General features: G+C 47.3%; 1 protein-coding gene and 3 long non-coding RNA genes across 4 annotated transcripts; 1 reads left to right on the plus strand and 3 right to left on the minus strand.

Moving 5' to 3' along the window:
* Positions 1-210: 210 nt before the first annotated feature.
* On the minus strand, positions 211-3,802 carry LOC143696008 (uncharacterized). Its single transcript, XM_077191215.1, has 7 exons — positions 3,725-3,802; positions 2,583-3,647; positions 2,443-2,484; positions 2,305-2,348; positions 2,160-2,203; positions 2,038-2,078; positions 211-1,956 (listed from the first exon to the last, which is right to left on the minus strand). Exons 2-7 carry the CDS (start codon positions 2,621-2,623, stop codon positions 1,758-1,760), a joined length of 411 nt encoding a protein of 136 aa, XP_077047330.1. The 5' UTR covers positions 2,624-3,647; positions 3,725-3,802; the 3' UTR covers positions 211-1,757.
* Positions 3,803-3,936: 134 nt separating this feature from the next.
* LOC143696013 (uncharacterized) lies at positions 3,937-4,645 on the minus strand. The gene is made up of 3 exons (XR_013185485.1): positions 4,267-4,645; positions 4,141-4,168; positions 3,937-4,053 (listed from the first exon to the last, which is right to left on the minus strand). It is a non-coding gene; the product is annotated as an uncharacterized LOC143696013 (long non-coding RNA).
* A 196-nt stretch (positions 4,646-4,841) lies between these two features.
* Positions 4,842-6,627, minus strand: LOC143696005 (uncharacterized). Its single transcript, XR_013185479.1, has 5 exons — positions 5,959-6,627; positions 5,857-5,884; positions 5,581-5,748; positions 5,418-5,497; positions 4,842-5,340 (listed from the first exon to the last, which is right to left on the minus strand). It is a non-coding gene; the product is annotated as an uncharacterized LOC143696005 (long non-coding RNA).
* An 8,889-nt stretch (positions 6,628-15,516) lies between these two features.
* Positions 15,517-20,126, plus strand: LOC143696007 (uncharacterized). The gene is made up of 2 exons (XR_013185481.1): positions 15,517-15,989; positions 18,874-20,126. It is a non-coding gene; the product is annotated as an uncharacterized LOC143696007 (long non-coding RNA).
* Positions 20,127-21,861: the final 1,735 nt, after the last annotated feature.

The following is a 21,861-nucleotide window of genomic DNA, read 5'->3' on the forward strand; positions in this document are numbered from 1 at the left end:
GGAACGTGGTTCCCGGGAGCCTCCAAAAAATCCTCCTGCCTGACGAAAACCCCGGTCCCTGGACGGTCCGCACCCAAACTTTGGCGATGAACGTCGCCTCGCTGACCGACCGGGACCCGGGAAAAAAAAACCCAGCCGGGGGGAAAAAAAAAAAAACCCCCCGGCTGGGGATTTTTTATTCTAAATTTAAAAATGAGTTGAAAAACTTGAAAAGCAAAAGTCACACACACAAGGTCAAATCCAGTCAGCATGCGCTCACACACTCAGAGACGAGCAGACTCAGACACGTGCTGTCACTCACGCTCTTCCCGCTTACATGCTTGGTGTGGCCCTTACTCGAGACGCTGAAGAACGTGCTTCAATGCATCTTCTGGCTGCCGCTCCTTGACGTCAAATGGTAGATTCTGGGGAAATCGGTACCCTCAGGGACCTGTGAGACGACAGGAAGCGGTCAATGAGTGGCTAGCTGACAGCTAGGACTTGGCCCCTCTCTGACCGATAAATTCTCTACCCAAAACCCCATTAAAGACAGATGAACAGTAAAGTTTTTATAACTCTTCTACCTAACTGTGACTACATGCCAGGGCAGGGCAGCTCCGAGCATAAGTGCTACAGTGTAAGTACATACAGTATAAGCCAACAAAGGTACACGCAATGTAAGTACATACAGTATAAGCCAGCACAGGTACACACAGTGTAAGTACATACAGTATAAGCCAACATAGGTACACACAGTGTAAGTACACACAGTATAACTACATACAGTATAATCCAACACAGGTCCACACAGTGTAAGTACATACAGTACAAGTAGATACAGTATAAGCCAACACAGGTACACACAGTGTAAGTACATACAGTATAAGCCAGCATAGGTACACACAATATAAGTACATACAGTATAAGCCAACATAGGTACATGCAATGTAAGCCAGGACTTGAGATAGCTCTCTGGAAGATTAATTCTTGAGCCCTATACCCCTTGGGAAGATGGAACCTATAGAACTGCTGCGGTCACGTGAGGAGGCTGTAAGACGCTCCCTCAGGAAGTCCAAGAGAATGGTGTGGAAAAAAAGGCACTACCAAAGCTGGCAGTGAGAAGGAAGATGGATGAGAACATCTTGTCCCTTTGAGACATTCTTGTCTCAAAGAGTAAAAATGTAAAGATGCCGGAATAAGGGACATCCGGAAAGGAACGGGAGTAGAATACGGGCGATGTGGCACGGAATAGTGCCCACAAAGCGTTGACACGTAACAAAGGCCTGTGACACGTAAGACAATGGACACAGACTACATAACGCAGACATGGACAACGTAACACAGACACAGATGACATAACACAGAGACGAGTGACAACTGCCTGGCACTGTCCCCGTAGGGACCCGAGATTCCTAACGCAAGATGAGCCAGAGGCTGATGATGCCAAAGGAAAGGAAGCCCTATGACAAGAGCACGTGATGATGAAATGGAACTCGTTAAATGAAGTTAGAGCCGAAGTAGTTAAGAGGATGCTCGAGAGGCTCGGCGAGCCTAGAGAAGGAGGCCGACTGCCGGGTGACCGTGGCCGTAGCTCCGGACGTGAAGGCGAGCTCCTCGGGGAAAGATCCGTGACGATGTCGAGGCGAGGGAGGCGGACGACGCAAAGTACGCGAAAATGTGGAGATGGGTCGGAACTGCCCTGCCCGGCAAAGGCTCTGGCGAGGCTGAGGGGAAACCCTCTCCCTTTACTTCCAGAGAGCCCGCCCCCCTACAGACCTCTACGCTAAGCTGACATCAAATTGCCTCCTGTGAGAGTAAAGGTTTTTCCCCTTCTCCCAGCCGCTGGCCCCGACACTTAGCTTTTGGAAGAGGAGCTGACAAAATCCATCCTCAGTCGCACGTGGACGTGGAGATGCTCTCCGTGTGTGCTTCAGTGCTGCCCTTTCCAAGTTTGGGCTACGAGCCTCCTCAGGGTACCTAAGACAAAACAGAAAACCTGACTATTGCCCTCAACAACAGTAATCCCCGGGACTCCTCCACACCGCTGCCCCAGCTCACCTCAAATCTTGATTTGACTCCGGAGGCTGCCCGGAACATACCTGCAAAAAGAAAAGGTACACGCTTAGCATGCTGCTGTGTAACGCTCACCTATGGGTCAGCCTGCCTAAACTCCGACTCACCTGCCCTCCTCTGTTCCTTGGCGCGCCTAGGGCAGCGACAGCACCTGCAAAGAAACAAAGCAGAAAAGCAGGCTGAGATACTGTGAAAACACAACCTCCCGAATCTGACAAGGATGCCACAGTGATACCTTAAGCTCTCACCCACCTGGCATAGGCATGCTTGGCCAGGATAGATGGCAAGTGGACCACCTAAAATAAAAAAAACAAGAGGAGATGCTTAGAGCTGCACAAAAACTGAGACATCAGCAATAACAACTGCTTCTGTACGCTATTCAATGCTCACCTTGCCCACTCAGCCTTGACTGCTGCTCTCTGCCTTGACTTCCTAAAAAGAGAGAAAAAGAACAATGCTGTAACGGCCACCATTTATGCTTCCTCTGCAGAGACAAATGGTGCCTCACCTGCTCGGGGCAATCCCCTCACCTGGGATGGGGGGCTCTGCCCTGGATTTTATCCCTCTGCATCTGAAAGAAAGTTAGGACAAAAGTCAAAGGGCTGCAGGATAACTTAAGAGCTCCAGATATCTTCTGTCCATCTACACATCCCACCTAGAGTCAAACTACACCCCACATTACAAACTTCAAGTCGCCAGGACTTCTCCTATTGCACCAGGCTATGCGGCAGGGCAGAGCAGCTCCGGCACAAACGTGTGCAGACACCCGTGACACAGGACAGGACGTGACAAACAACGGGGACACAACACGGACAGAAATCTCGAGACAAGAAGCATGACTGCAAGGAGCACAAAGACACAAAATTAGACAACTGAGGTGAGACCGATGGCGAGCTGATGAGGCTCAGAGAACCCTGGAGAAAGAAGATGCTAAACTGAATCATTTAGTCCAAAAACTGAAAGGATGAATGCGCAGGAGGCCTATGGTCAGAATCCTCTACCTGTCCTCACATTCTTACAAGACCTAGTCCACCATAATAGAACCTTCCAGGCTGCAGTTGTCCATACAGCTCAGAACAAGACCTGAAAAGACAGCTGACCAGATGCTTCTAAAGAGACAAGAGAGTCTGATGCCTGTCTGAGCTTCTGAGGCAAAAGTTCTATGGCCTGGGTGCCAGGCCGAGGAATGCAGAGAGCACAGATGCTAACAGTGATGCCAGGGTTTCTGACAGGCCCCTCAAAGGGCTAAGGTAAAAGACATGACATATCCAAACAACACATAATACACAAAAGACAAGTGACACGATACACACCGGGACTGCTCTGCCCTGCGCACCTCAGCACTGAGATCCAAAGTCAGGCTTTGCTTTTATGGGGCCTAAGGGGCTGCTTCCTGAACACCCCCCACCTCCAAAGTGGACTCAAAAACCCCTCCCAGTAATTCCCAAACCAGCCCCCTGCTTTCATCCCCTCTGTGGGTCGTGGCCCTCTACTTATCTCTCGCACAGCTGGGGATGCCGGTCTCGGGTGCGAAGAAAGGCCACCTCGTCAGCTGGGAAGGTCCTGCTGGCACTGGGCTGGTGTCTCTTAGACAGCTATATTAAAGAAAACCAAACATCAGAGACCGATCTTGGCAGCCCACCGGCCAAAACCCCACAAGTCTGCTACTCACCCTGCTCCTAAGAACGCTCAGCTGCTGGGGCCACACGCTTCAGGCACGCTCGGAGACCGAGGCCATCGTCACGGGGGGGTGCCTGGGTTAAGAGGAGATGAGGTGATTTGGCATGGCTGAAACCTGAGGGGACCCTCACTCCTCCTCCCTACTTCCCCTACTCACCGCAACTCCTTGGCAGGTGCCCAAGGCCACCTGGATGGCACCTTTAAATAGAAAGCATCTGGGCTTCATCACCAGGTCCTGTAATGCGTCCACAGGGCTCACACGTGCAGGGAACCCGCATCGGCCGGCTGGTGACGGGGCTTGGCAGGCTCCGAGTGGATTGCCTAAAGCACAAAAAAGAGAATGGAAACTTAGAGCTGCACCAGAAACTGAGACTGGAGCAATAACAGCTACTTCTCTCCACTGCTCACCTTGACTGCTGGTATCCAGACTTACTTCCTAAAAAGAAAGAAAGAACAGAGCTGTAACAGAGTCACCACATACACTTCTGCTGCAGAGACAAATGGTGCCTCACCTGCTCGGGGGAAACCACTCACCCGGGATGGGGCCCTCTGGCACAGATTTAATCCATCTGAATCCGAAAAAAAAGTCAGGACAAGAGTCAAACTGTTGCAGGATTACTTCAGAGCTCCAGATATCTTGTCTGCACCAACAAATCCCATCTAGAGTCCAACTACACCCCACATTACAAACTTCAAGTCCCCGGGACTTCTCCTATTGCACCGGGCTACGCGGCAGGGCAGAGCAGTTCCGGCACAAATGTGTGCAGACACCCGTGACACAGGACAGACAGGACGTGACAGACAACGGGGACACAACACGGACAGAAATCTCAGGGCAAGAAGGATAACTGCAAGGACTGAGAAGATGCCAAATGAGATGACCAAGGTCAGACCGATGGCAAGCTGATGAGGCTCAGAGAACCCTGGAGAAAGAAGATGCTAAACTGAATCATTTAGTCCAAGAACTGCAAAGATGGATGCCCGAGAATCCTACAGCCAGAAGCCTCTGCGCGCCCTCACATCCTTTCAAGTCCTACTCCGCCATAATGGATCCTGGCGGGGCAGAGCTGTCCACACAGCTCAGAACAAGACCTGAAAAGACACCTGACCGGATGCTTCTAAAGAGACAAGAGAGTCTGATGCCTGTCTGAGATCCCGAGTCCAAAGTTCTATGGCCTGGGTGCCAGGCCGAGGAATGCAGAGATCACAGATGCTAACAATGATGCCAGGGTTTCTGACAGGCCCCTCAAAGGCCTAAGGTAAAAGACATGACATATCCAAACAACACATAATACACAAAAGACAAGTGACACGATACACACCGGGACTGCTCTGCCCGTTCTGCGCACCTCAGCACTATGATGCAAAGTCAGGCTTTGCTTTTATGGGGCCTAAGGGGCTGCTTCCTGAACACCCCCCACCTCCAAAGGGGACTAAAAAACCCCTCCCAGTAATTCCCAAACCAGCCCCCTGCTTTCATCCCCTCTGTGGGTCGTGCCCCTCTACTTATCTCTCGCACAGCTGGGGATGCCGGTCTCGGGTGCGAAGAAAGGCCACCTCATCAGCTGGGAAGGTCCTGCTGGCACTGGGCTGGTGTCTCTTAGACAGCTATAATAAAGAAAACCAAACATCAGAGACCGATCTCAGCAGCCCATCGGCCAAAACCCCACAAGTCTGCTACTCACCCTGCTCCTAAGAACGCTCAGCTGCTTGGCCGCACGCTTCGGGCACGCTCGGAGACCAAGGCCGTCGTCACAGGGGGTGCCTGGGTTAAGAGGAGATGAGGTGATTTGGCATGGCTGAAACCTGAGGGGACCCTCACTCCTCCTCCCTACTTCCCCGACTCACCACAACTCCTTGGCAGCTGCTGAAGGCCACCTGGATGGTGCCTTTAAATAGAAAACTTCTGGGCTTCATCACCAGGTCCTGTAATGCGTCCAAAGGGCTCACACGTGCAGGGAACCCGGTACATCGGCCGGCTGGTGACAGGGGCTTGGCAGGCTCTGAGTGGATTGCCTAAAGCGCAGAAACAGGAACGGATGCTTAGAGTTGCACCGGAAAGTGAGACTTGAGCAATAACAACTGCTTCTGTACGCTACTCAGTGCTCACCGTGCCCACCTCACCTTGACTGCTGATATCCAGCTTTACCTCCTAAAAAGAAAAAGAACAGAGCTGTAACAGAGTCATACTTTACACTCCCCCTGCAGAGACAAACAGTGCCTGACCTGCTCGGGGGAACCTCCTCACCCGGGATGGGTGGATGGTTTTTGCCCTGGATTTTATCCTTCTGCATCTGAAAGAAAGCAAGGACAAAAGTCAAAGGGCTGTAGCATAACTTCACACCTCCAAACATCTCCTGTCTATCTAGGAATATCATCTAGAGTCTGGCAACGCCCCACAAACTGCGAGTCCCTGGGACTTGTCCGATTGCAGCAGGCTATGCGGCAGGGCAGGGCAGGGCAGCTCCGGCACAAATATGTGCGGACACCCGTGACACGGAACGTGACAAACAGGGGGACGACAAACACAACACATCATGCTTGTGGTGAGGGTCTCGAGGGGAAAAGGCAAAAGGGACCCCAAAGACACACTAGGTAACACGGTACGCCGGACAACACGACGTGGACCGGAACTGTTCTGCGCTGCCCGCCTGAAAGCTGCCATCAAAAGTAGAGCCTCTCCCTTTAGCTGTCCTAAGAGGCCCCTTGGAGGAGATTGCTTTTCCCTCTGCTAATTTTTAAATCTGTCCCAGGAACTCCCAACCCGCTGCTCTCCCATTGTCCCATCTCCAGGCCGTGGCCCAGACTTATCTTTTGGATGATCGGTGATGAGGATCCACGTTGCACCTGAAATGAGTCTGCCTCAGAGGGCCCCGTGATTGCCTGTTAGCCTCTCGGTCAGCTACAATAAAGAAAAACAAAACCAAAGTATGAGTACAGAGTTATGTGGGCCAAATGCCAGCGAGTCAGCTACTTGCCCTCTCCTGAGTGTGCCTGGCTCCTTCAGGCTCCAGCTTCATCCTGATTCCAAGGCTGTGGCCATTATTATGAGTGGCACCTGGGTTAGAGAAAGGCAAAGAGAAATGGCATTCCTGTGAGTGTAGTGGATGACCTTGTGTGCTGTAAGATGTATGAATGCCTCTGCTCGGCTTCTGAAAAGCCTTGGGGTGGGGTTTCAAATAATCCCCCTTTCTCACCCCGCTGCCTTCAAAACCACCCCCCCAACAATAACTCCTAACTGGATACCTGCCTCCCTCTCCCAGTCACAATCCTCAACTCACCTGAAGCCTCAATCTCAAACATCATCTCGGACGCTCGGCAGATCCCTCTTGTGACACAATGAGTCTGCTGCAAAAAGTGTTGTAGTTGACACAAACTGGAGCCTCTGGAAGCTGCGCTCCTCCTAAAAAAAAATACAAAACAAAATAAGAACAAAACCAGAAATTACAAATGCACTTTACCACCCCTAAACACAAAACCCAAAACTGCGAACGTAAATACTCCCTGTATTCTATGCTGTTTTCTTCACAGCATCTTCAAAGCCTCTGTTGCTTCAGATGCCCAGAAACACCTGCTGAAAACAAGCTGAGATAAGCTGGAAAAAGCTTCTTCACTAAAATAAGAAACCAGCTCTTATCCCAGCACATCCCAGAGGGGGAATGAAGGCCCTGAGCAAAGGCTGGGGTTAATATACCCCTGATGGTGCCCGCCTCTCGTTCCCATGGCACCCAGGAAAAGGGAGGGGGCCAATCCCACCGGGTATAAAAACCCTCAGAGCAGCTGCTGCTGTTTGGCTCCTCTGACTCAAATTCAAGGGGAGCCAAGGGCTTGTTATAGAAGAAAACTCTTCAGAAAAATAACAGCACTTTCTTTTTTGCAACAACTATTTGGAGTAAAAGGGCAGAAAACTGGTAAGAAATAAAATTTTCTGTTTAGGCAGCATAAATAGATAAATTGGCTAATTTGATGTTAACTTACATAATTATTCCTTAGTGGCTACTAAGTAGTACTTCACGTGTGACTAAGTCCAGTGGAGAAGAATGCTTATGATATGAATCGTCTAAGTCTTCTTGGGACCTCTAATTAGGCCTATCTACATTATAAGCAAAAATAAGAAAAATAAAAGCTTCCTAGGCTGTGTAAGGGTTAAGTGCGTGCCAGGCTTACCCTGCTCTGAGATACTTAGTCCTATGGCACAGAAAGAAGGGCCCTGAAATGTAGTTTTAAACCCTTAAAATGCTGAAAAAAGCAGAGCTTCCTTCCAGTGAACCCCTTAAACAGAGGAAATGGGGCAGTTACCTCTACTGAAACTAATACAATAGCAAATAAATAGCTTCTGCCCTTTAATTTGTTCTCCTTAAGTACAGGGAAAAGAGGGGTTTTCCTCTCTCTTTAAATCTCTCCAGGGATGGAAAAAGAGGGATTCGAACTCTTAAGATGGAGGGTACAGCTGGGCTTCTCCCTCAATTTAGGCCTCAGGACAATAAAAAGGGGGTGGCTCCCCTTAATTCAAACCCGTAAGAAACATTGTCAAGGTTTTCCCCTTCTATTTAAACTGGGAAATAATAGCAAATGAGGACTCCCTGTCAATTAACACCCCTGACAGCATAGAAAAGGCAGGGATTCTTTCAACTGAGACCACTAAAATTGCAGGGGAAGCAGAGTCCCTCCCAGTTGGAACACAAAAAATAAAGGAAAAGGAAGCCTTTTCCCTTTTTTCTAAACCCTTTTTCTCCTAATAAACCCTCTCCTTTCTGGCAGTGCTGTGGAGGGTCTGGGGGCTCTGGGGAGGGACTGACACAGTAAAAGGGGAAAGTTGAAAGCCCTCTCCTGGAACCCCAGATGCTGCCTGGCCTGCTCAGATGCTGCCCCTTGGCAAAAGGGCTCTTCCCTTGGCATTTTCTCAAAGTGATGCTCCGTGCCCGGGTGGGTCCGGCTGCTCCCTAGTCCGTGCTGGATGCTCCGACCGTAGTTCCTGGAGGGACCCTTGGGATGCCCCGTTAGCCCCTCTGGACTAGCAGCTCCCTGTGCGGGTGTGCCCGGGTAACCCTCTGAAAGCAGCTGGGCACACGGGGGCTGCTAGACCTTGGAGTGGGCTTGAGGTGAAGAAAGGTCCTGTGAGGAGTTCCTTCCCCTGCACAGCCCTTCGTCTGCCCCTTAAACCATGGGGTGCCAGACTTTCCTTTCTAAGGAAATTAACCGTCTTTCCTCTCTGTGTGCCCGTGGCCGAAACTGCAACTCGGCCTCCAAAACTGCAGAGAACGATTTCTCACAGACCGTGGCTGCCAACGCCGAGAACTCTTGCCGCCCTTGGAGGGCCACGTGCCTCCTGCGAACGGACGTCGACGCGCAGCGGGGCTGAGTTTGGCTTTACGGGGAAGAGGGCCGGCGCAGGATTTCTCGGGGAGCAAAGCTGCCCCCGTCGAGAACTCGGGCTGCCCTGGCAGTGCCGAGCACCTCCTGCAAACTGGCGTCGGGTGACGCGGGGGGTGAGTTTTTCTGTGCAGAAGTTCTCCCAGACCAAAGCTGAGAGCATCTAACCCTAACCACAACAACTTAGCTGGGTCTAAAACTTACAACCTTCGGACTGGCAGCGTGGGACCCAACCCGCTGTGCCGCCGCTGGCCCCTTTTTCAAGCATTCTGCTGCAGTCCTAAAACTCTGCCTTTTCTGAGGGTGTTTCCTCTGACCCTGACCATAATCTTCCAAATATGCTATAAAGACTCATAAAATGGCTTTGAAAAAGCCCCAACAATACCCTAAGAAGTCCCAGAAATGTCCCTTCCAAAATCCCCTAAATACCTTTAAAACTCCCGGAAAAAAAGCCTCACAAAGACATGCTCAGTCTCCGAACTCTACCTCTTGCTGTCTAGCCCACAGATGTCGTCCCTACCTTTTTGCAGTGGGTCTGTTGTCCTCTGAGGGTTCTGTCATTGTGCTGCTGTGTGAGGGTTGCTGTCTGGTCTCGCTGTTAGGGTTGCTGGGTTGTGCTGCTGTTGGGGGAAAAGGCTGTTTTTAGGGGGGCTGCTTCGGCTGACGTTAGGGCTGGGGTGAGGGGTGGTACAGCTGTACCCTGTACCCCTGATCTCCACTGGACTGTCCAGCCCTCAAGCCCTCTCCCTTTACCCCTCAACCGGTCCCTCTGCCCCCCAGCCCTCAGCTCCTGTGTGTCACCCACTGTCCCCTCTCCCTGTTCCTCCCTCAGCTCCCAGCCTCTGTCACCCTCAAGCCCCCACAGTGCCCCTCAAGCTGCCCCTCAGCCTCCATGTGTTGTGCCATGAAAAACCCTAAAAATACCCTAAAAATTCCCTGAGAAGCCCCTAATCTTCAAAATGTCCTAAAAACCCCATGAAAACCTAAAAATAGCCTCAGAATGCTGTTAGAATACACTGGAAATACAATACTTTTAAAAAACCCCTAAAAATCCCCAAAGAACCTTTAGAAATCCCTAAATATACCCTAAATAGTCCAAAAAGAGCTCTAAAAATACCCCAACAATCCTTAAAATGCCCTGATAAGACCCTAAAAAAGCCTAAAAATTCCCTCAAAAACCCTAAAAATACCCTAGCCCTAAAAAGTCCTCCACATACCCTCAATAGTCCTAAAAAACCCCAAGAACATCCAAACCCCCCCCCAAACAATTCTTAAAAGTACTACGAAAGCCCTTAAAATACCCTAACAAAATCTTTTAAAAGCCCTAAAAGTATCCTCAATGTTCCCAGAAAATTCCTGGAAAACTCCTCCAAAAAAGCCCTAAAATATCCTTTTAAAGCCGTGAGAAAAACCCTAAAAAAAAACCCTAAAAAACTGCTCAGCCCCCAACTCCTACTTGTCACTCTCTAGACCACAAACATCATTGCTACCTTTTTATTAGAGTTGCTGTCTGCAGCTGCTGGGAGACTTCTGGGGCTGTCCCAGCATTGGGGTTACTGCCTTGTGCTGCTGTTGGGGAAAACCGGGGTCCTAGGGGTGCTCTTTAGGGTGACCTTGGGGTTGGGTTGAGGGCTGCTGCACCTGTACCCTAACCCTACCTGGTACCCTGTGTCCTTTGTACCCCTAACCCTCGGTGTGAGCTCTCCATCTGTCAAGCCTCCCCCTCCTTGCCCCTCAGCCCGCAATGTCTGTGTGCCACCCCGAGACCTCGGACATTGTCCCTTGGCCCCCTGGCCTCCACTGTGCACTCTCCACCTGGTTAGGGGTGGTTTTTAGGGTAAGGTTAGGGGTGGTGTGAGCGCTGGTTCACCTGTCACCCTCAAGCAGCCCCCACTTTGCCCCTCAAGGCATCTGCTCCCCCTCACCCTTTTCTTGTCACCCTCAAGCTCCCCGCTCCCAGCCTCTCAGCATCTCTGTGCCACCATGGAGCCCCCCAGTTGCTCCTAACGCCCCCTTCTGCCTCTCAGCTCCCCCCATCCTCTGTGTCACTCTCCAGCCCCCTCCCCTCAGCCCGCAGCCCCTTGTGACACCCTGCAGCCCACAGACGTTGTCCCTGCCTGTCTCGCCTGGGTGTTGTCCTGCTGCGAGAGCTGCGCCGTCCTCCGAGGGTTCGGGCTCCTGGGTGCTGCTGCAGGGGACTCACGGGTGGGCGGTGGGTGAAGTAACGGATGGAGCGGGAAGTGTGGTGGGACGGGTTAAGGGCGGAGTGAGGGATGGAGCAAGAGCGGGCTGGAAATGGAGTAGGGTTAGGGGCAGAGAAGGGGACGCAGCAGCAGAGGGCTGAGGTGGGGAGGTGAGTGTTAGGAGGAGGCGTAACTCCGTAACTCCAAGACCGAGTCTGCAGCAACGAGAACTCTGAGTGACCTGGGAGCGGTGAACGTCTTCGGCAAACTGATGTAAGGGAACTGGGGTGATGAGTTTAGTTTCCCTTGGAAAAGGGATGGCATCTGTGTCTGTGGGCCTGCACCCTGCCTGGGACCTTTGATCTCGAGTGGGCTGCCACCTCCTAAAATTCCAAACATCGCAGGTGAGACAGGGGGTTGGAAATTTTACTTGGGGTAGAAACCAATTTTGCATTTAGCTGAAGTCTGCTGGTGAAACTTGTGTAGTCTGTTAATCGGTGTGCTTGCAAAAAGGCCTGTAGAGAGAACAAAGGAAGTTCGAGGATTCTGTGGGAAAAAGAGAATCTGGGTTACAACCGAGTGCACAGCCTCATCCCTGTGTGAGTAAAAGTTTGAGGTTTTGCTGGCAGCATCACCGAGTGCTGAGGGGTCCCCTGGTCGATAGGTCAACTTGGGAGGGTTTGCTTCAGGCTTTGCTTGTGAAAGGTGTGAGAAAAGCAAGCAGCTCTGAAGCAGATGAACCCCCTCTTGCCTGTTAAAGTGTTGGATAAATCAAAGATAAACCTCAAGGTCCCTTCCCACCCAAACCATTCCGTGATTCTTTGCCCTGGAGGCAAGGGTGCACCTGTCACCGCATTTCTCTTCACAGAGAAAAGCAAGGCACAATTCTCCCCAAGAATATTTCTGGGATTCACATTCTCTGAACCTCAGAGGAAGTAAAATCAATTCTTATCTCATTTACTGTGCCTGTGTTTGTGCCTAAGTAGAATGCAACGTGGAGATTGTTTACCCAAAGTGATGGTGTTTTGTTTCCTTGGCCTGTCGGGGCCAAGTGTGTGTGCGTGTCGGGACTGTTGGGTGACAGTCATGAGTTGTGTGCGGGGTTGAGTACTTAGTGGATTGGGTTTAGATGTAATGTAATATAGTATAATAAAGCAATTAATTAGCCTTCTGATAAGGCAGAATGCAGATTGGAAATATTTGCACATATGATATTAAAGGACATGTGAACCACCTTTCTGTGAGACAAAGACACAAGACTCGGCCCATCCCTAACTTAGGACACAGCTAAAAAATAATAGATAAAATAATTTTTAACCTATTTTTGAAGAACTCTCTAAAATTAATGGCAGATGATATAGCTATTTTATCTGGCAAGCTTCCCTGCAAAATTCCCTGCTGATGCTGGCTCAGACGGATGGAGATTTGGGAGGAGGGGGAAGAACAAAGTGCCACGGGGCTTTATTGGATGAGCCTTGAAAGGTTTCTGCAAGCTTCTATTGCAAGGTTGATGAACCTTGTGTTTGTTAACTTCAGTTTTGCTCAGTGTTTTAACCCTGCTTTATCTCCTGTGGTCCAGATGACACATTCACACATTTTAGAAAATTCAGTGGGATGCTCTTCAAACAACATGTGACTTTGCACCAGTGAGGCCAGAAACTTGATGGTTTTACCTCAATCTATAGTTTTTCAATATTGCTATAGAAAGTGCTTTTCTGTGAAATGTCTACTTTGGTTAGATCATGCAAATTTAGTGCTGGCTGGTACTTCCATAAGATGAAGAGTAAGAATAACTCAGGAATGTTTCATCATTTGTCTCTGCACTGGTCAGAAATGGTAATTTGAGCTCAAATCTGTAGAAATTTAGCAAAAGAAGTTGGACACTCAGAGGATAAAAATAGAAAAAATGCATTGGAAGGATTTTTCCTGCTAGTGAGTGAGTTTCTACCTGTAGGAGCATCGGGCGGTAGCACGGTCGGGACGGACGGAGACGAGAAGTCATATTGCTATAAGCTGGGTGATATGGCGTAACCTTTAAATGAGGGCCGTCTTCTCCTAGGAAATGAAAGAAGTAACAGGTACCCATAGTTAATGAGCCTAGGATTTCTAGCTCTTGAAGGTCAGATTTATCAGCTTTAGAATTATCAATATAAGTTTGGTGTTTCTGGCTGGGAGTTGGAGATACGTGATGATCATCATATGGCCAATATTTATCAGGAGTAACATTATCAAAACCCTTTGGGAAAGGTACTCCAACTAGACAGCTTGAAAAAGGTTTGTCAGGGCTTGTGTCAGATAGACGGATGGTATCGGAGCCTGCAGACCTGGCTAAAGCAACCCAGACATTCGTCTTTGGTTGATTGACAGGTAAAGCTTCTGTTTGTGCTGCCTGTGCGACTGCTTGCGCTGCTTGAGCTGTAAGAGCCCTTTCAATTTTTTCTCCTAGAGTTTTTCCAAGTTCATTTGCCTGGATAATTGCCACTTGCTGTGGACTCCCAATTTTGTTACAGGCATCCATCATTTCAGGCACTGTGGGTTTGTCTTTTCCTAGGGCTTTGATAACTCTTTTACATTCTGCATTGGCATTATTTTCAATAATGTCCCGTATCATGATTGGGCGAGCTATATCATCACCGCATTGTCTTTCTGCTCCTTGCGTTACCCGGCCCACAAATGCGTTACCATTGCGTTACCATTTATGGTTCAGACGAGTCTTGCCTAATCAGAGTATAGGCTTTTTCAAAACTTCTTGCAGGCTCAATTTGCAAAAATGCTCTGCGAGCCATCTTTTTAATGTCATCTAACGCTGTTTTGGGTAAATTCACTCGATTATCATTCTGATCATCAGGAGGGTCACCAGTCAGCTTAGACGTGACAAGGGTACGAAGGTCTGCATCGGTACTCTGTCTATAAGTGGCTGTGTCTATAACCCTGTGAGCAGTCTTTTCCATTTGAGTTCCCATAGCGTATATTGTGAGTCTGTGAGAATTATACTAGCAAGATTTTTACAGTCATTTGGTATGAGTGTATGTCCTTCCAGGACTGTCCTTTTCAGCAGTTGCTTAAAATATGGGGAGCAGATACCACGTCCCTTATTGCTTTTCGCAATTCTTTTGTCTCATGAGGTGGGATAGCCACCCGTGTTCTAGGACCAGCGGCTTGCTGGTTGAATGGCACAGGCATAGCTAGAGGATTTAGACTTTCTTCTTTGCAAATCTGGCCTCTGACTTCATCCTAGTCTGCTAGTTGAAAATTATCGAAAGATTTTGGTGAGTTTTCTAATTTGGGATTAATGCTGACGAATTTTCAGTGTTTAGTGTCTCTTTTTGGGTCAGAGATCTGTCCCAAACACTGGGGGGACTCTGGAGCTGTTTGGGAACAGTTCTTTTTCGAAATTCTTTTGTGTTGGATCAAAGGGTTAGCATTTGCAGGGTAAAGACCCTGGAAATAATTTGGCAGATCAGGAAGCTAAAGATGCAGCAGAAAATGGAGCTGAAAGAGTTAATATTAACTCCAAATGAGGAAAAATTGGAAATTCCAAAGTTTAGGGAAGCAAAAAAAAAAAAGGCGAATTAAAACAAGATAGGTGGCGAAAGAGATAAATGGGGGAAATAGAAACATCATGATGGAAGACAGATAATAAAATGCTTAGTAGGGAATAGCAGAGGACATGTATCAAAACGCCCAGTGGGATACTCAGGCTTTGTGCGATCATTTTTTTTAAGGAACTATGGATGCATTGCGATTTTTGGAGTAGGAACACAAGTAACTGAAAGATGTATAATTTGCCAAAGGATAAATAAAAGGGTGGTGAGAAAAACAACATGAGAAGGTCATGAGTTAACTCGTCGACCATTTCGAAGTATCCAAGCAGAAGTTTGCTTTGGTAAGCTCTGGATTTATTTGTAAAAACCGTTTAATCCAGGAAAAAAAAAAAGGATATACCACATGCTGGGCAGGAGGGAGATTGTACGAAAATAACATTTTTAAAGGCAATAAAAGAAAAACGGGGAAAGTATAAGGCTGGGAACGAAATATTACCTCATCCATTCCCGTTTGTTCCTCCACTCGTTCGCGGCTGCCCCAGCCCCTGTGCCGGCTCCGGCACAGTCCGTCTGTTCCGGTCCGTCTGTTCCAGCCCGTCTGTCCCGGTCCCGGCCGCCTGGCCCGCGGCCGCTCCGCTGGCCGTGCTGGCGGAAGGGGCGGGGGGTCCGTCCCGCCGTGTGCACCGTGGGTACCGCGCTGACCGCACCGAGGGGGGGTCCCGTCTGTCTCACCCTCGGCTGCCCTGGCTCTGCTCGGCTCCCGCCGCTGCAGCCGGGGTCAGTCGCCGGCTTGGTCTCTGCCGGATCAGCCGCCGTGAGCCACGTGGGGCCGATCCACGCTGCAGCTCGGTGTGCACCGGAACAGCCCCTGGGAGATCCCGGCTGCAGACCCCGCCTTTGGAGGACCCAGACCCTGAGCTGTGCCGAGCGCCTCGGGCGATCCCGGCTGCAGACCCCGCCTTTGGAGCACCCAGACCCTGAGCTGTGCCGAGCCCCTCGGGCGATTCCCCCTGCAGACCCCGCCTTGGAGCATCCAGACCCGGAGCTGAGCCGGTTCCCCGTCCTGCCCTGAGCTCCGTTCCCTTGGTAACCACAGCTCCGGCTGCTCAGCGGAACTCTCTAAAGGAATCACCTTATCGAAACACTAAAAGTTCAGGTAAAAGCAAGTCCTCTCCTGATTCATCCTAAAAATGCGGGAGAAAAGCTATAGAAGATAAAAATCCAAAAAGAATGGGATAAAGGGATTAGTCTATTTGCATTAAAAGAGGCTCCCATAGGAGGGGGCGGACCAGGGTTTGGAAATGCTCCTTTGACTTCGTCTGAGGTCTGAAATTTTAAGAAATAAATAAAAGGGATATTTGGAGGATCCCATAGGCATAGCTGAACAATTAGACCAATTTTTAGGTCCAAACATTTATACTTCAGAAGAGATGTTGTCTGTAATGAAAATAATATTTTTCTCAGGAAGAAAGGCAGTTAATCAGAGCAGCTGAAATAAAAGCTTAGGAAAAAGGATAATCTACGGGGACCCCCAGAGAAGACAAAATGCCAACTGTACCTCCTGAGTGGGGTAAAAATAACGAGGAGGGGAGTAAACACATGAATAATTATTGTAATTACATAATCAAAGGAATAAATGAGACAGCATATCAAAGGCGAAATGCAGGGGAAAAAAAAAAGGTTTTTAAGGGACAGCTTTTCGAGGGGAAAGAAGAAACTGCAACTAAATAGATAAACAAACTTAAGAGAAATAGGAAAATGGTCCTAAGTAAGCAGAAGATCTGAAAATCTTTAAAGAGATGGGCACAGAGGAGGAATAGGGAGGTCATAAGCTCTAATTTTCTGGGGGGAACAAATACCATCTGGAGCCTGTGATAACTTTAAAAGTGGGTCCCCAAGAAGAAGAATTGGAATTTGTAATAGACACAGGGGCAGAGAGAACCTGCCTGTTAAACATTCCAAAAAGTTATAGTGTGAGCAAACATAGAGTGAAAGTAACAGGGGCAAAGAGGGAAAGTTTTACATTTCTGGTCATTAAAGATGTAGTAATTGAGGGAAGAAACTAAAATTTGCATGGGAGATGTCTTATTGGTCCCAGGGGCAGGTAGCAATTTATTGGAAAGAGTCTTACAAGTGCAACTAAGAATAGGAGTTATATCAGAAAATGGGAAAATGACAGCTAGAGTTTTAACATTATTTAAAAGAGGATGAAGAAAAAAAAACAACAAAGAAGTTTGAGGTGGGGAAGGAAATAGGGGAGGATTAAATATCGACCCCATAAGGGTTACAATTGAGAGAGAAGATTGTCCCGTACGTGTACGTCAGTATCCTGTATCTTTAGAAGGACGGGAAGATTTGAAGCCAGTAATAGAAGGACTAATAAAGGATGGGGCATTAGAACCTTGTATGTCTCCTCATAATATCCCTATTCCCCCAGTAAAGTCTGATGGGAGTTATAGACTAGTACAAGATTTAAGGGAGGTTAATAAAAGAATTTAGACTCACTACCCAGTGGTAAAATATCTTAGGCACTTAATAAATAAAAGTAGCTAGAAAACCAACCATGAGAAAATTGCAAGAATTTTATTCATTCTCCCTCCCTCTTCAAAGAGAGAGATCAGAAAATTTCCTAGATTATTGAAATATTATAGATTGAGGGGTACGCACAAGTAGCAAAATTCGTGTATGAAAAAAACGGATAGAAGGAGATGATATAAAACAGACCAAAGAAGATCTTGTTAAATTAAAAGAGTTAAGTTAAAACTAGCCTAAGTACCAGCTTTAAGCTTACCTTTGTTAGAAAAGTCATTTATCATTTATACATAAATGCAGAAAATGGAGTACCTCATAAAATTTTAATTCAAGACTAAGGAAGAATAAAAAAATATCTAGTAGCTCATATATCAAAGATGTTGGACTCAGTAAGCCACAGCTAGCCAGTAGGTATTTAACAGCTACTGCAATCCTAGTAAAAGAAAGTTGTAAGCTTACTTTTGGAAGTAATTTAGTTAGGTTCAGTTCATACCGTCTGAGGTGTGTTGAATCAAAAAAAACAGGTAAGAAGAGAAGAAAGAGAGAAGTTGAAGTAGGGAGGTGGTTAGCAAACTCTGAGATGTTAGAATGTGAAGTGATGACATCTTGGTGCTAGAAGAGAGCAGAAGTGTGAATGCAGTTTTTTTGCATGAAAGGCAGGGAAGTGTCTCAACACACGGTTGTTAGGAGGTTATTCAATGCCGAACTGAGGTCCAGAAAGGGTTTAGCAGAACGGGCCCTCCTTGAAGGGAAAAGAGGAGAAGTTGACTAGAGAAAGGAAAGGAATGTCAGGAGCACCTGGGGAAGCCAGGTTTGGGGTTGTCAAGGCTGAGAGGTGTCTGACCGCTCCCTACGAGCGGCGGGGTCTCGGGGGCTGCGGCAGGCACCGATCCATGGAGGTGACCCGGCGGCGGTGCTGGCAGCAGGGGACACACGGGTTTGCCGGGCAGGAGCGGGCTGGCTCCGTGGCGGAACTGCCGGGGGGGCTCCCAGACTGCCGGGGTCCCGAGTCGAGGATGGCTGCGTCGGCCCCGGTAAGTGGGCCGAGAGAGAGAAGGAAAGAGAAAGAGAGAAGAAGAGAGAGAGAGGGCAAAAGGGACCCAAGGCTGCCCCCAGGGTCCCCATGCCCGTGGCTGTTCTCCCCTGCTCCGGCCCTGCAGCCAAGTGGCAGCACGGCATTGACAGCAAGGCCGTGAAAAGAGCGGGAGGGGGGCTAGCACTAAAAGATAAAATCAAAGCAGAGATTGCTGACTCTCCAAACCTCACAAAGTGGTTTGTTTTTCTTAAGTAAGAAGGGTTTTGGTTTTTTCTTTTGTGTGTTTTGTTTGCTGTTAAAAAGAAGTTTGGTTTGGTTTTTTTTCCTGAAGAATGGGTTTGTCACGCTAAAACAATAAAATGCTGCCCAAAAAGTAAAAAGCAATAGATGTGATACATCTCGTGTTAAAATTGGTCTAGCTTTTCTTATTTAACTAACTGTAACTCACAAAAAGAAGAATTTGCCTCTGCAGCTCTTAGCACAGCTGGATAGAAGAAGAAGAAGAAGAAGAGGCTGCTGTGGAAAAAGCTTTTAGCTAAACCCAGGAAGTTTGGAAGAAAAGTGAATGGTAAAAGTTAATGCAGTATTATCTTTCTTTTATTACTATGCTATTAAGAAGTCCCTTCCAGGTACTACTGAAGCAACAATCAGAATCACAGAAAGAGGGTGAATTCATGCCAGCAGAATCAAAGGACTTGTGAAGAAACCTGAGGAATGGACTATCGCATTTAAACCGGGTGATACCAAACTGACTTTCCAATGGGGACTGAGTGGTAATAGTTTCGAAAAAGGCAAATGATCCAAGAAATGTACAAAGAACAACACAGAATTAAGAATTAAGATGACGCTTATACCACTGGTTTCAAGCACTGCCTGGTTTTATTCTGGTCTTGCCTGAATAAAACATCTCCTTAGGGGAGGAATACTCCAGACAGAAGGATCAAGACTGTTTTTGTGTTCTGACCTTAGTCTGAGAATTGTACAGGGGAGAAGGGGAATTACCATTTCCATCAGTAAACTTTATTTGATTCATTCCAATACTGGACATGCTAGCTGGGTTATAAGTAAATGCTTGAATTGTGAGAATAATTAGTATTGTAGTTCACAAAATTTATGCTCTTGTTGCAAAAAGTGTTAAAGTAATAGCTTTGTGGATGGGAATTATTAGTGCCTGGTGAATGAGAGATACCTGAAGAATGGTAAGAGACCACAGTTAAAGGGTGTCAAAACCAATTTGCCTGGAAATTAGTTAAGAGAAAGTGACAAGGAAATAGAGGGCACGACCAGATTGGCCTCTGTATTTTGCCACGGAGAAGATCAAATACACCTGCTGTGGGTTGCAACCTCACAGGCCTGGGAGGTGGGAGTATAAGCCATACTGGACCTCTGTTATTCCTGTTTCTGGCACTCATTTGTTCTCTTTTCCCTTTTGGGATACCAGCAAGATTGTGTCACAAATGCTGCAGAAAGCATCACGTGGAAAGAAACCTAAGTTCCTCTTTAATTACACACACCTATGTCAACAGCGACTGTTATAACCCATCCAAATTAAGAACCTGTAGGCAAAATGGAGTAGATTATTGGATTACAAGAAACTTAGGAAAAAGTGGTAATAGATTTGGAATTGAATGTCCAAAAGGAGAGAGATGGATTTGTTTTACATTTAATCTTGAAGATACGGTTCGAGATTTGGTAAAAAAACAAATAATAAACAAAAAGGTAAAACCAGCACAGCAACTTAACTCTGTATTGACCCCAAATTATCTATTGAGTTGTATTACAAGACTCCAAGCAGTTATAGAAATGATAGCAAATGGAGCTGCCCAGGCATTGGAGTTAATATAAAGTCAGCTAAGCCAAACAAAAACTGTAGGGTATCAGAATAGGTTGGCTTTAGACTATTTATTGGCCAAAGAAGGGGGTGTTTGTAGAAAGTTTAATATATCAAATTGTTGAAAATTGATGACCACAGAAAAGTGATTCTAGAAAAAGCAATAGAAATCAAAGAAGAAAAAAATAGATATGCATATAATAACCCAGGTACTGGTCCAAAAATTAGAAAACAATGTTAAAACCTAGCTGGTAGGGTAATGTATTAGAAGAAATTAAGATCTTTCATTTTATGTGTTGCTATTTTTATTTACTATTTTTATATTTCTTCCTTGTGTAATCCCCTGTTTTATTTTGCCCGCATAGTCCAGAAGATGCAAGTAGATAACAAATATTGCTCAAGCCAAAGGATTTACAAAGAATAAGAGTGGGGATTGTGAAAAATGCAGGTATTTTATGATTGGCTTTTTTGAAATATTAAAATGAATATTATATGTGTTGTGTTAGAAAGTAATGCTGTATTAATTCTCTTAAGTAGTGTGTTAAATATAGTTTTAGGTTACAAAAACTGTTAATATAGAAACGATGCTATGTAAGATACTTTTTTTGAAGAAAGGACTTGCAGCGAGATAGCGGCCACAGGACACCTGGATCTTTCAGAGAAAAAGAATTTATTGCCCTCTTATCAGAAGAAACAAACTTCTTCCTGCCTCCAAGGCGCTGTTAGGATTAGAAGGAAGAAGTGGATGATGACCAGACAGAATCCTGTGTTTGAATGGAATTTATGCATCATGTATGAAGTGTATGACTCTGCAACAGGCTATTGCTTTTAAGGGTTAATCCTTTGTTAACGGGGGTCCTTTTTCGGGCCTGTGCTGCCCAGAAAAAGGTACCCAGACGTCCGTAACTCTTTGTTTTTGTTGTCTCATACTGTCTTAATTCAAATTGTCCAAATTATTATTACTCTAATTGTATGACTATTTTTATAACCATTTTATTACTATTAAACTTTCAAAAATTTTAAAAGCAAGTGATTGGCGTTTTTCACACCAGTCTGTTAGGTGAAAATTATCAAAAGATTTTTGTGAGTTTTCTAATTTTGGCATTAATGCTGGCAAATTTTCAGGGTTTACTGTCTAATTGTGGGTCGAGAAATCTGTCCCAAACACTGAGGGGACTCTGGAGCTACTTGGGAACAGTTCTTTTTTGAAATTCTTTTGTGTTGGGATCAAAGGGCTGGCATTTGCAGGGGCAAAATAATTCTCTGTCTGTCCTGTATTTATTAAAGCAGCTGTCATATTCAAACCTCCTCCTCCTCCTCCTCGTCGCACGGTTTGTGTGCATGGATGTGGCTGTGCAGACAAATCGTGACACAAAGTAGTCCCACTGGGTGCTAGGAGTGTGAAGGCGAAAACGCGGAGGCACACCAGGTATCGGTTGCTCAGGGTTACGCGCTGCAGGGGGATCTCTCGGTGCCCGGCAGAAGGAGAGACGCGGAAGGATACATGCAAGGTGCTGCAGTTTTCGCCTGCTGTGGTGCCGTGTATAGACGCAGTGGCGGCAGAAGTGGCGTGACAGGGCACAGGGATGCCGGCTGTGGCTGGACAGCGGCACGCAGCGGCTCGGAACC

This window comes from Agelaius phoeniceus, chromosome 27, assembly GCF_051311805.1.
Source record: "Agelaius phoeniceus isolate bAgePho1 chromosome 27, bAgePho1.hap1, whole genome shotgun sequence".
Taxonomy (NCBI): domain Eukaryota; kingdom Metazoa; phylum Chordata; class Aves; order Passeriformes; family Icteridae; genus Agelaius; species Agelaius phoeniceus.

Bases quoted from the DNA above. Each gene is read 5' to 3' on its own strand.
- LOC143696008 (XM_077191215.1), bottom strand. From the start codon at position 2,623: ATGCAGAGGGATAAAATCCAGGGCAGAGCCCCCCATCCCAG. The intron at 2,204-2,304 runs GTGGGTGAGAGC...GTTTCTTTGCAG, and splicing joins GCCAAGCATGCCTATGCCAG to GTGCTGTCGCTGCCCTAGGC. The intron at 1,957-2,037 runs GTGAGCTGGGGC...GTTTTGTCTTAG, and splicing joins GAGTCAAATCAAGATTTGAG to GTACCCTGAGGAGGCTCGTA.